This window comes from Gouania willdenowi, chromosome 7, assembly GCF_900634775.1.
Source record: "Gouania willdenowi chromosome 7, fGouWil2.1, whole genome shotgun sequence".
Taxonomy (NCBI): Eukaryota; Metazoa; Chordata; class Actinopteri; order Blenniiformes; family Gobiesocidae; genus Gouania; species Gouania willdenowi.
This window is the reverse complement of record NC_041050.1, coordinates 4,098,155-4,112,925: the sequence shown is the minus strand read 5'-3', so window position 1 is coordinate 4,112,925 and position 14,771 is coordinate 4,098,155. Positions and strand designations below refer to the sequence as shown.

General features: G+C 38.2%; 1 protein-coding gene across 1 annotated transcript; it reads left to right on the top strand.

Moving 5' to 3' along the window:
- The first annotated feature begins 1,433 nt into the window (after positions 1-1,433).
- Positions 1,434-10,545, top strand: LOC114466678 (trypsin-3). Its single transcript, XM_028452312.1, has 5 exons — positions 1,434-1,557; positions 4,185-4,344; positions 5,610-5,751; positions 7,876-8,142; positions 9,886-10,545. The coding sequence occupies exons 1-5, from the start codon at positions 1,500-1,502 to the stop codon at positions 10,057-10,059; spliced, it is 801 nt and encodes a 266-aa protein (XP_028308113.1). The 5' UTR covers positions 1,434-1,499; the 3' UTR covers positions 10,060-10,545.
- Positions 10,546-14,771: the final 4,226 nt, after the last annotated feature.

Here is a 14,771-nt window from a genome sequence, read left to right as displayed (position 1 = left end):
CACATCCTGGATGAACCGTAACTTTCTCCTTCTTAACCAGGATAAAACCAAAGAGATTTTATTTGGTTCAAAACATCTCAGAGAGAAATTATCAGAGCAAATAGTGTCTCTGGATGGCATTACTCTGTCATTCAGCACCACAGTAAAAAAAAACTTTTCCTTTAATTCTCATATTAAACAAATCTCACGGACAGCCTTCCTACACCTCCGTAATATCTCTAAAATCAGGAATATCTTGGCCCAAAGTGATGCTGAAAAACGAATGCATTAGTTACATCTAGATTAGATTATTGTAAATCCCTACTGTCAGGATGTCCTAGTAACTCACTATATAATACTAACAGGTACTAACAGGAGTGAACATAGTTCTATTGGCTTCCTGTAAAATCTAGAATAGGGTTGAAAATCCTCCTGTTAGCATACAAAGCTCTACATGATCAAGCTCCTGTGTATCTTAGAGACCTGTTAGTGCCCTATTGTCTGGGCAGATCACTCTGCTCTCAGTTTGCTGGTCTTCTGGAAGTTCCTAAAGTGTCTAGAAGTAGAACAGGAGGCAGAGCTTTCAGCTCCCAGGCTCCTCCCCTTTGGAACCAGCTCCCAGTCTTAGTATGGGAGGCTGCTACCCTCTCCACTTTTAATGCTAAACTCAAAACCTACATATTTGCTAAAGCGTAAACCGTATAATGTTATAATAACCACTAGGAACAAAACCCTAAACCTAAAAATAGGAACTAAAAACTTCTCCACTGCGCTGTTTACCCATCACACTGCTTACACCATTTACACTGATGTCCACCCCATAATCATTCTCATTCCACTGTATTCCTGTATCATGTTTTTCTGCAGTCAGTGCCTTCTCCTCGTCCTTCTCTCTCTGCTCTGTTTCAGGTGTCGTGAAGCTGATGATGTCAGTTCCTGATCTGTGGTTCATGGCTCAACTAGTCTGAGACACTCTGATGTTCTATCTCTCTATCCTGTTCTGTTGGTCCTTCTGTCCACTAACCACAACCAGTCCACGCAGATGGCTGCCACCTCTGAACCTGGTTTAACTTCCTGTTAAAAGGAAGTTGTTTCTTCCCGCTGTCGCTAAATGCTTGTTCATGTGGATCTTGTTGGGTTTTGTTTTTCTTATTATGAATTTTATATTTTAATAAGCGCACTGAGATGACTTTGTTGTAATTTGCGCTATACAAATAAAGTTGAATTGAATTGAATTGAACATGCTGTTTTTCATGAATTTCTGTCTCAAATGAAAGAAAAAAAAGCTAAAATGTTCAAAATATGTCGGCTATGAAACAGTGACTGAGTTTTTTTTTTTACATTTGACACCCCATACATGACACAAGCGTTGGACAGGTCTGCTGCTGGTCAAATGCTTCAATTATAAATTGGCTTAACTAAAGGTGGTTTCCATGGTAACGGAAACAGAAACCCACAGGTGAGCTGTGGTGTGTTGCTCTCAGGTTAAGACGAGCCTCTCCCAGTCTGAGCGTCACACCATGAAGCTGCTGCCCTCTCTGCTGCTCTGCTTCCTGCTGGAGGTCCTCAGCATCAGCTGTGAGTAAAACCTCTTCATCATATATTAGCACTTTATTCTGTCATTAAATGATTTAAAACATGCTTTTTAGACCTGGATTTATGACAAATGAGAGAAAAAAGGTGTGACTTTGCTTTGGTTTAAGATTTAAAGCCACAAAACGCTTTGATTTAACCAGTATTTGACAATAGAATTCACATATTAACACGTAAAATTAGTCGATAGACACACATCGGTCTTACTAAAATAAAAGTTTAAAATTAGTTTAAGAGGAATAAAGAGATTTTTTTTTTCTATTAAATGTCCAAAACAGATAATTAAGGAGACTGATGTGATCATACATGCTTTTTGGAGTCATTTGGTGTATTTTGGAGTTACTTTTTGCATCTAACTCAGGGCAGCCGTTGCCGATGTCTGTAATAAGTGGTTCATGTAAGGTTATTCATGGAACAATGTGGGAGTATTAATGATAACGGTACACAACATTTAAAAAGGGCAGGGAATCACTTTTTCACGGTGTTCAACAAAGAAAATAAACTCTTTTGATGTGTATTGTGTTGGTGTTCGGGGACCTGATACATGACAGCAGATAAATTGTTCTCAGTGCAGCCCTGAGGTCTTACATAATCCTGTCTTTTAGTGTATGTTCCCACACATCACAGTGCGTGTGGAGCATATAGAGTTGCAGTGGCACACACTGCACTGCCATCACTAATTATACCCGGGATCAATATCTGTGGCAGTGATCGGCTACAGTTTCACCTCTGACTGCGTTTTTGTGAACAACCCTTCACTGAGATGTAATCTTGGATGTTTTTTAACTTTAACACAAGCCCAAAAAAAATGAAGATTTATTTAAATTTGAATGGCCAGATGTCTACAATAGGTGAATAAATCTTAAACTTGCTGCTGTGAGGGTTTCCCGTGTTAGCACTGAACTAAAAGCAATGTTTCTTTTTTGTTTTAGGAAAGTCTGAGTCCATTCAATGTAGATAATCCTCCTCAAATGTGTCGTGTTGAACTAAAAGCGAGTGGCACATCGGATTAAGTTTGTTCCAGCTTTATTTGTTTGGCTGCTGCAGAGAAATGTTCAGTAGTGGAATGCGACTTTGTCACAGTTTTAAAATACAAAAAGTAACCAATCCTATTACCACACATTTACAGGCTAAAACATGTTTCTATGTAAGACTAAAAAAATAAGGAAGGATGGTGAGAACATGCAAACTCCAAACAAGAAACACTCCGGTCCACCACGTTGTCAGGTTTAAACCAGAGATGGGCCACATTTATCACAGCAGGGGCCAAAAAAATGTGATTGTGTCTGATCTTAGGGCCACATTATTTAGAGTAATGACCAATCTGAGCATCAACACAAGAAACAACAAAGGGTTTCAGTCAATTTTTGTTCTTGTTTTGTATATTTTCCTGTCATTTTGTGATTTTATGGTCATTTTCTTTTTTTGTCGTTGCTGTTTTTCGAGTCATTTTGTGTGTTTTTGTTAACGTTTTGTGTGTTTTAGCAGGAATTTTGTTATCTTTTTTGTCATTTTGAGTATTCTTCTGTGTTTTTGTGTGTTTTTGCAATCATTTTGTTCATTATTGTTTTAGTCCTAAGTATTTTTGTTGTCATTTTGTGTGTTTTTGTTCCTGTTTTGTGTTTTTTCGAATCAATTTATGTATTTTTGTTACGGTTTTGTGTATTTTAGTCATTTGCAGTTATTTTGTGTCATTTGTGTCATTTTTTATTTTTTGTTGTTATTTTGAATATTTTTCTTAAATTTTATGTGTTTTTGCAGTTATTTTGTGTCTTTTTGTTACCGTTTTGTGTGTTTTGCAATCGTTTTGTTTAATATTTATTGTTTTTCTCTGTTAGTAGTGATTTTGCATGTTTTTGTTGCTGTTTTGTGTGGGTTTTTTTTTTTTTTTGAGTAATTTTAAGTATTTTTGTTACTGCTTTGTGAATTTTTGCAGTAATTTGCAGTTATTTTGTGTATTTTTCTGTAATTTCATGTGTTTTTGCAGTCATTTTGTTGCCGTTTGTTATTTTGTTTGTGATTTTGTGTTGTTTTGTGTGTTTTTCCAGTCAGTTTGTGTGTTTTTCCCGTCAGTTTGTGTGTTTTTCCAGTCAGTTCATGTGTTTTTCCAGTCAGTTTGTGTATTCCTGATGCACTTTCGTGTATTTTTCTGTATTTTTGTGTAGTTTTTGGAATCAATTTCTGCCTATTCCTGTTTCTTGAGTCCTTTTGTGTATTCTCGTTCTCCTATTGTGTATTTTTGTGGTCTAAACAAAGGTCAAAGCTCTTACCCTAGATCACAATAAATGGAGCCGAAAAATGAGTCGCGATCAAAGTCACCACAGCAGGTGGATAATGATGGTCTGACTTCCTCTTGTTGTGTGAATCAATGCACCACAGAGAAAGATTGTTTTTTTATTGATCTGCTGAGCCAGGAGTGTGTGTGTGTGTGTGTGCGTGTGTGTGTGTGTGTGTGTGGGTGTGTGTGTGTGAGAGTCATTGTTTTCTTTATGACGAGTATCTTTCCAGCTGATACTGCAGTCACAGTAACAGGGGACAACTGTGTTAAGTTTGGTTTGCACTGAATGAAAAATAATTTTTGGCCCGTGTGTGTGTGTGTGTGTGTGTCACAGGTCAGGACACTGGACTGGAGCGCATCGTGGGAGGATATGCACCAGTTCCACACTCAATAAAGTATATTGTGTCGATACAGACAATGGGCCGACAGCACATCTGCGGAGGATTCCTGATAAACACGTACTGGGTGGTCACAGCAGCTCACTGCAACATTGGGTGAGACGCTTTTCTTTATTTGACTGAATTCAGCTGCAGGACAAATCACTTTATTTCAGTGAGTGAACACAGGCTTTCAGAACAGGGAACATTTGGAACCACGATACAATACAGTATGCGCACAGTTCTGTCCTGATATGGCTTTGAATTAAAGCTGCAGTATGTACGTTTTATTTTTTGGCATCATTTGGTCAAAAATCCATAATAATCTTTGAGCATGCATGTAATTCAAAGTGTGCTGAGTGGACAGTGAATCTCTGCTCTTTCCTTGTAAATAAAGTTTAAAAATCCAGGAGCGTGACGCTGGATATCAGCCAATCAGAAATCTTTCTACAAACACGTGTGCTCCATGGGCTGTTTTGGGCGTTACCATTGGCTGCTTGACTGAAGTCAGGCGTGTTCACGTACCAAGTATGATGGCGGACGTTCCAGCAGTCATCTCCATTGCAGCGTTGGACACAACAGTCACACAGGAAAAGGCAGACTGAGGTTGAGAAGCAACAGTTTAAAGGCACAAACATACTGAAGAGGAACGGACCGCATTGCGTCCTCACACATTTCTATGATTGCGCTGGGTCCACAGCACGTACAGGTGCCAGAGAAAGTGAGAACAGACAGGATAAATCACGTGAAAACCTAAGAGAAGCTTATTCAAGGTGAATTCATTTTACAGTCTGGATGTGGAGTGATGGTTGTCAGTCTGCTCTGAGCAGCTCAGGCAGCTGGGATCACAGCCGCCTCTGTGAGCTCTCTGAAGGGGAGGAGCTGACGGCAGCAACCGAGTCTCTAAAACACCAGAAAAATCTCCACTAACACAAGATAAAGTCCATTCATTTGACACTAGTGTCTATTGAGAAAAAAGTCGCTAAGAGCATTCACAAACGATACCGGTAGGGAGGTTAAGTTTCGGGTTTGGTTTCAAAACGGAGCAGAGAGAGGATTCTACAAACTGCAGCTTTAATCGCATCATTAACACACGTGTGTGTTTACACTGCAAGTCCAAACCCATGGCCCAATCCCATCATCCACACTCACACACTCACTGCCTTGAGCGAGCATTAAGCCCTCATTAGCGGCGTTTCCATTACCTTTGGAAATGCGCAAAATCCAAATAGCGCAATAAAATCTGGTAATAGAAACAATATCGCGAAAGAGTTTTTACGCTTTCATGAGGAGGAATTCCAGACGTTTCTAAATTGAAATGTATCTCAAAAGCGCTATGGAAACACTTTTACCACATGGCTGACTTTTTTTTTAACCTGCAGGTTAACGAACATGCTAATCGTGGCGGGCGACTACGCTTTGACCATTTACGAAGGCACGGAGCAGCAAATCCTGCCCCAACTTTTAGTGCCACACCCTGCGTACAACAGCGTCACAAACAACAACGACCTGATGCTTATCAAGGTAAGAGCCACCTTAGTGAAGCAGCTGAACCGAACAATCATTCATTTGATGATACAAGTGTGATATTCTCCAAAAATGTTATTAAATTGAATTTAAGTTTTAAACATTGTTAGCATTTCAGGAATCCAACATGGCAACCATTTTTTCAAGATGGCTGTCATAAAACACTTGAAATGAAATAATATTAACATATTTTTAAGTGCATTTAGTACATTTTATGATTTTTTTAAAAAAACATTTCTCGATAAAATTTGAATAACAGTTCCAGCTTTTCAGGAATCAAACATGGCGACCATTTTCCAAGATGCCGACCATACATCGCCCATATAAGCAGCCACAGAGCAGTTTTTTTTTTTTTGTTAAATTTACCAAAGTATTCCTGAATTGAATTTGAGAAAATCTGTAGCTTTTCAGAAATCCAACATGGCTGCCATAAAGTGCCTAAAATGAAATATCATTATATTTTTAAGTGCATTTTTAACCAAAGTGCATTTAAAAAAAAATGAATGGCACTTTAACGAAACATTTCTCAATTTACATTTTAATAACAATTACAGCTTTTCAAGAATCAAACATGGCGGCCATTTTTGCAAGATGGCCTCCATAAAACATATAAAATGAAATAATCAATCAATATATTTTTAAGTTTATATCTAACATCAGTCTTTAATTAGAAGGCTTTTACATTAAGAAATCAGTTATTGCAGTTAATTAAAGATTACATTTACTGCTGATTTAAAGCAATACAAATTATGTACACATTTTTTTTTTTTTTAATATTTATCACTGAGGGGTCTAATGTGTGTGCTTATTTGATTTATTTGCTATATGTACGCGAGTTGTTGTATGTGTATTAAGTTTAGTATTTAAAAGAGAAGACAGACTATTTATTTGTTAATGATGTTTTAAACTCTTTGTCCTTGTGCCAAAAAATAGGCTTAGAAAACCTGACAAATGATATATTTTGTTATAAGGGCAGTGTTGTGCTAGTTACTGAAAAAAGTAACCAGTTACCGTTACTAGTTACTTCATTCACAAAGTAACTCAGTTACTATTTTGATTACTTAACCAAAAAGTAATGCGTTACTAGAAAAAGTAACTGTTGAGTTACTTAGAATTAAAGAATGTATTATTTATTTTGGGTCATTTGTGTCCATACAGCTTCATATTAGTGCTGTAATAATATAATAATCCACTGTTGATCAACTGCTATAAAACAACCATAAATGATGTGCATATAAAGCACAAAACAGCTGCTCCAAAATTAAAATAGTAATTTTTCAGCCTTAGCACAGTAATGTAAAGTAAGCTGTGCATATTCCAGGTGCAGATTCTGCTGTTGAAAATGCTTTTAAAAATAAATGTGGAAAAACAAATTCACAGCATTTTTCTCAGCTACACAATGCTAAACATATCAGGTTAATGCACTGCTGTTAGCAGTGACTCAGCAGTAGCGACAGGCTGCATACTGTATTTACAACAACATACCGTGCAATAGTTTGGTTGACCTGTTCCTGGATAACAGTCACAGTCCGTTAAAATCCAGTCGCAGCGTTTGCTTAGCTTCACTGATGCATCTTTTGGAGACAAAAATATTGCGCGTATTTCCACTCTGAGAAGCTCGTCCGTGGCTCGCCATGATTGCCGCACGCGATGTAAACAGAAACACGCCGACAATGCTTCTTCTTCTACTGTTTACCGTGTTTGGCACGGCATCCCGCGAAAATATGTAGCGCCACTGTAAACAGGAAGTACACTGCAGCAATCAAAGCAACGGACAAACGCACCATATTGTAACGGTAACGGCGTTATTTCTTTAGAAAAATATTGCGTTACAATCCTAGTTACTGTCAAAAGTGATGTTGTAATAAAAGGATTATTTAAGGCTATGGGAGGACATTTAGTAAGGCTATATAAATATCGTATGTCTTGAAGAGACAATAAATGAATAATATATCATATCAACAATACCAAATGTCATGCTTTTGTCACCAACTGAACGATTCTGGCCAAAAACTCTTCCATGAAGCTGCTCCACTTCCTGTCTCCTTCGTCTATCTATCGCGTTGTATAAATATTTAAATATTAGCGTGCTCATTGCTGATTGTCTCCTCGTCTACTCAGCTCACAGGTCCCATCCAACAGAACCAATACGTTTCCATCGCCCTGCTGCCCAGGCAGGGGGCCACCATAACCCAGGGCAGGATCTGCAGGGTGTCAGGGTGGGGTTATACCAGCCCGGTCGGGGGGCAGATTCCCTCTACCCTCAGAACTGTCAAGCTTCCAATCGTCTCCACAGAGAAATGCAACAGCAGTGAGTCTTTCAATGGGAGGATTACAGAGAACATGCTGTGTGCTGGATTCACTTTAGGAGGAAAGGACGCCTGCCAGGTGAGAGAACCACAACGTGCATGGAATGAAATCATCAGATACATCACACGTGTCAAACTCAAGGCCCGGGGGCCAAATCTGGCCCTTCTGAGACAAAATGACATGAATCATCCACTCGACATCTCACAGTTTTCAGTTCATATCACATGATGGCAGTCATTTTGAGACCTAAAATTATTTCAAAATCCTAGACTTTACCTTAAGTTATTCCACAAAATTTCCCCAAATTAAACAAGAATTGGGATCGAACCCCCAACCTTGATCAGAAGACGACGCCTCTGCTGGTATAAACAGAAGAGGGACGCCCTTTAAAATGATTCAGTTCTTTGTATATTGTTATCAATCTAAATAATTAGAGACTTTGTAATTAATTAAGCTTGATTAATTTAAATTATTTGCATAACAATCTTTTATACTTTTATTAATGATAAAACTACTAGTGGTAGGACTAGATTAATTTTTTTCATCTAATTAATTACAGACTTTGTAAGTAATTCATCTTAATAAATGTCCAAACATTTTTGACATGAGAAGCAACGTTTTTCCAATTTTAATGGACTTTGGTGATTCATGACTGAATCAATGAAAACAATAAATGAGCTAAACCAACAAAATAGTCTTTATTATTTCCATCACTGAGTGCTAACATAATGGGCAATATGAATAAACAATATTATGATTGCATTGTTTACGAAGCAAAAACTTAAATTTAACAAAGATATATTCATGCTTTTCAGGATTTTTTTGTAAACATCAGTTAGTACAAAATATTCCAGAGAAGTGGAAGCTGAACAGTGCTAAATTGTTTAAATATCAGTGGCATGAAATAAACAAAGCAACTGATGAAGCTGATGACATTAGTTTGAAATAGTCTTTCTACGGCGCACAATGCCTTGGTGGTTAGTGGTCAGCAAGAAGGTCCTGGGTTCAAGCCCTGGGGTGGACACTTGGGTCCTTTCTGTGTGGAGTTCGCACACAGAAACTCCACGTGCTGCGTGGGTTTTCCTCCGGGTACTCCGGCTTCCTCCCACAATCCCACTGTTAGCTGCTACATGTTTAGCACTGAGGGGCTTGCTGCTACATGTTTAGCATTGAGGTGCTAGCTGCTACATGTTTAGCATTGAGGTGCTAGCTGCTACATGTTTAGCACTGAGGTGCTTGCTGTTACATGTTTAGCATTGAGGTGGTAGCAGAGGCTACAAGAGCTATAGTGATTAGCAAACTCTTTCTTGCACAATTTGAACACAACTAGGCTTTTGTATTCCATGCAGTGTTTTTATTTAAGCTGAAATAAACCATGAAGCAGAGCAACAACTTCTCCTCTGGTTCTCCCATTTGTTGTGTCGTAGTCTGTGCATCAGCATAATGGGTATACCGGAACACGTGCAATGAGAAAGGTCCCGCGCGGTTTGGAGTGCGTTTATTTTTTTTAGTGCATTATTGTTCTGTAATTAATTAATCACAATTAATGCGATAAAGCTCCAGCACTTGGTACAGAGCTGGTTATGGGTGGTGGACTGGGTAATGGATCCCCATCCTCAGGGGCTTTTCACATAATAACTGATAACTGACAATATATACATATATATATATATACAGTATATATAATTCCCTCCACATATTTGTCTATTATTAACTTGTTATTGTCTCCTTCCCTCATTATTATAATTATTATAATATCACACACCCACACACACATGTTATATACAAGCATTCACTGTGTCATTTGCGTTGTGGTTTCAGGGGGATTCTGGGAGTCCCCTGGTGTGCGACGGGCGTGTCTACGGAGTGGTTTCCTGGGGCATCGGCTGTGCTGAACCTCAATTCCCCGGGGTCTACACCGCCTTGTCTCACTTTCGCAGATGGATAGATGACACTATATTAAGCTACTACAGCAGATGCAACAACAAGGACTAGGCTCTAGTGTTATTCACTGTCAATGGAGATGTGTGCATGTGTGCGTGCGCGCGTGTGTTAAGATATATTCTGGAGTTGTATGAGTGAATGATTACAGCTTGAGTTTGGAGTTGATTAATTATAATAATTTAGGGTTCAAATGCTTAAAACACGTCGACAACTTTGTTGTAAACTGCCAAAACAGTGACGTAGTAAAACTATCAGCAGAATTAGTCTATATCATCCATATGCAATATAAAGCAACAGATGACAAACAAACCCACAACAACAAACTTTTGTAATGCTCAATGTTGGGAAACTGCACTATATATAGCACTTTCTGCTCCCACAACACAAAACCTTCACACTATAATTTAATCTGGTCCAAGTGGAAGCTCATTAAATCACAGCCTGTACTTTACCTGACGTTAGCAACGGTGAAGCTAACGCTAGCATGTCATGTAATGATCTCAGGGCTTTAAACTGAATAAATGCTTGAAAACGCCACCCGATCGATTCCAGTGGTTATTGAATTATTTTCAGTGTGATTTGCTTCCTTTTTTAATCATCACTGAGGAGATACTGTGATGTTCATCTGTCTCACACCATGCACATCTCAGTAGTATTTAAAACATTAACTAGTTGTGCAGAGGATGTAGAACATTTTGTGCTTGATTTTAACTGTCCATAAGAGTCAGTTAGCTTAGCAACATTACTAGTTTTAAACAAATGGCCTGACAGAGTTGGAGCATGAATACTCTAACGTAAAAAAACAACATACAAGGACTTAGGCTGTGTTCAAAATACTACTCATACTACGTTTGACGTCAAAATTAGTATGTAGTGCATTCACATTAGACAGTATGAAAAGATTGAGTATGTGTGAAATACCCAGATGTATACTATACTGGGACATTTTTTAAGTATGCACGGTTAGCACACTAGTCATACTCAACCGCCTTATGATGCATTGCGAGAGGAACGTAAAATCATCCTGAGACCGGTCTCAAGCTAAAAATCAAACATCCCCTTTTTAAAATAAAAGCATCTCTTGTTGTCTTCCATTAGTTTTTTAATGCTTTTTGGTAACATTTTACTTAAAGTTGTATGCATAAGGCTGACATTGCGCTGTCATTATTATGACATGACACCTGTCATTACCATGAATAAGGTGTTATGAAGGCTGTCATTAAGTGTTGTTTGTTACCCTAACCCTTCATTACCCTAACCCTACCGAACTCCACTAGATCCCTCCACCTAAACCAAAAAATGCCAACATAGCTCCAAAAGTGTCATAATTTAGCAAACAACATTTAATGACAGCCTTCATGACAACTTATTTATGTTAGTGACAGCGTAATGTCAGCCTTGTGTACACAACTTCGAGTGAGGTGTTCCCACTTTTGTAAATAGGGCTCTTGTTTTGAAGTTAGCGGAAAGTTTTGTCGGTAGCATAATAATGAGCAGTGACGTGCCGTGAGCACTAGGGTTGGGTAGGCAGGGCGTTACAAATCGAGACCACCAATGTCAACACCAATGACTTTTCCATATGTTTCTGCTGGCAAGTGTTAATCTAACAAAATAAAGATTGTCAAACACCATAAAAGAAACTTAAACAATTATTTAATATAGCCTCCACACTCTCCCAATGAGATATATCTCATAACACGACAGCACATCCGTTGTTTGTGTTGGAAACACAGAAACACGGAGAAAATGACAACAGCAACTCGGAACAGCCACAAAGCCAATCCTTCCTTTTGTACCATTCACTGTGGAAAGTACGAAACCTTTGCTGAAGGTCTGCTAGCTCAGGTGTTGGTCTCCCATCTTTTAAAAGCTGTCATTTTTCCTCGAAAGCAAGTTTCTTTATCTTCTCTAGCGCTGTCATCCTTCCTGTAGTGTTATCCCGCCCACTAGCTAGAGAATGTAGCGGTGGCCACGCTGTATCAATTCACTAATGCACTCTGAACGTACGTACAGCATTTAGCATAGCACGATTATGTAGAGATCTACCTTTTACGTAAATGGTTTTCATCTTGGGGAACTAACTGTTCATGCGCAAACACATAAAAACACGCTATGGAAACAGAGGCAGAGCAGCAATGTGCTTTTGGTAGGGGGTGTGGCCTCCTCCTGCCTTACAGCGGAGTGAGACTGTGCAGCATCTCTGCCGTACCAGGAAATAGCGATGTTTAGGCATTTGGGCTATAAAAAGCACAAAATGCTGGCATTTTCAAACTTATAGGTACTGTAGGCTATCGGAAATGGAAAAATAAATCATTTAAAATTATATTATAATTAAAACAAATAATCAAAATATCACTCACTCATGGGTAGGCACTGCCTATCTTGCCTACCCTGAAAGTACGTCACTAAAAATTTCCGAAATGTTGAAATAAAATGTGGTCTACGTGAGTTTTTTGGATCAAATGAGCACATGTTGATATTCTACTCGGTCACTTTCTCACTTAAAATGTTTTCAGAACTTTCAATGGTGGAGATATTTATCCTCAGTGTGAGTCAGGCTTTTGTCGTTGTACGTTCCAAATGCATCCTGGGAATCTTGGAAGTATACTTCAGTGGAAACGCTAATCATATCAATCATACTTATAGCATATAGTAGACAGTATATACTCATTGAGTTTGTAGTGTAGAGTACGCTACTGTGACATTTCTAACCCTTAAATCTGATCTTCTGGCTGGGTGCCATATCCGCCCATCATTTGATTACCTGAAACTTTAATCCTGTTGTAATGGTAGAACACAAACACTGTGTTTGAGGCACGCAAGGTTTCTTTTGGTTTGATTTGACTTTTACAAGATCGATCTGTCCCACAATCCTGAAAAAAGAAGCAAGCCAGTCAGAAATGATTTACTGAAGACCGAAACAAGTTCCAGACCCAAACCTTGACAAAACTTTTCTCCAATTTTGATAGGATGTACAGCAGATCTATTTGTATATTCTGAGAGAGGAGGGGGAGCTGTATTACTATACCATAGTTCAGTTTCCTATGTGAAAATAGAAGAAAAATAAGAACACACAAAAATTGACACCTCACTAAATTGGCCATATCTCAAAAATTATTCATCCAATCAAACTAAAAAATGAACAGAGTTTAAATTGAATAATCATGGAAAAATACATTTTGAGACCGAAGTGCGTGAGATATCCTGCTGAAAATGTCCCGAAATGACATGGAATGACCTAAATGTGTGTGCGTGTTAAAGACATACAGTGTTTCCTGTTTATTCACCACGAGCATGTATTTGATATGAAGTTCAGAAGAATATATGCTTGCTGCCACAGTCCCATGTTTTATTAATGGTCTGTTTGTGTTTGTGCATGAAGTAAAGAGGTGAGACGGGTCAATAAAAACTGAGATGATGACACAAAGTGGAGTGCTTCCTTATTTTCTACTCTTAAATGCACGAGCACTTATCATATGAGTTTGTCATCACCGATTTCTTCTGGTTAAGGGTTGAGTGAGCACTGGTTTCCATTATACACACCGTGCAGTAAATCAGTATTTGATCCTTTTCTTATTGCAAACACATTCCGTCTGCTTCCCTGTTAAAGTCCTTCCTTATGACTGGAATAGCTGCATCTACAGTAATGTGTGTGTGAAGCCTCAAAGGCATCTGTGTGGACTCTTCTTCGTCCTCCTGCTGCTCCGCTCGCACTGATTCCTGTAAAAAATGGTTGACCTACTTCATTGGAGATCCAGTTTCTGTTCATTGTGTGTCTGTGGGATTGATGGAGTTTATTCAGGTTTTGATTATTTATAGGCGTGGTCACTCGAGGGTGAGTTTCATTTGTTTTGGTTCACAAACCCATGACTTGCGGAAAGTTATAAAGAGTGTTTTATGCTAACCCGCTGACGGAGAACACCGAACTCCTCTGGGATTGTGGAAAAGTGTCAATTTAGCCATAAAAACATGACCATATTTTAATAGTTGTTTTGCAGCTGGTGTCTGTAACGATGTAACGGGAACCAACCAGTCTCTGCTTTCTCTACTTCCCAGAACAGCATGAAAAGCAGTTAGATGGATTACTGAGTGTGTCATACTACTATTAAACAAAGCAGGCAAGGCAAATTTATTTGTAAAGCGCATTTCATACACAAAGCAACTCAATGTGCTTTACGTGATAAAACATTCAATAAGAACATTTAAAATCATTGGTAAAATCAATTAAAATCATGAACAAACACATTACGCCAACAACATGAATAAAAATCTCTCTCTCAATCATACGCAGTAGAGAAAAAAGTTCCTTTAACTTTGATTTAAAAATGTTCACGTGATGCTGACTTCAGCTCTGCTGCAGTTTGTTCCACTTCTTTGCAGCATAACAACTAAACTAAACTTGTTTTTCTGGTCAGACTTTATCTGAATTAAAATTGAAATTGTGACATCTATGAATTATATAAACATAAAGAAAAACATTTTTTCAGGTTATACAAGTAGACCTTTGGTTAATGCCTAATTTCACAGATTATTTTTTATTTAAAATATACCTTTACCAAATTAAGTGTACTTACCTAAAATTGTGTTTATTTGTACTTGCCTTGTTTGATGAAAAATGATGAACTTATTTGCCATGTGTAAAGGTTTTTCACCTTTCTTGTCACTGGAAAGAATAAAAGTGAGATGGAGTCTGGTCAAGTCCTTCTTTTTTCAAGTGTGGGAAGCCATGACGTTATAAAGACACTGGACACACATTATTATTG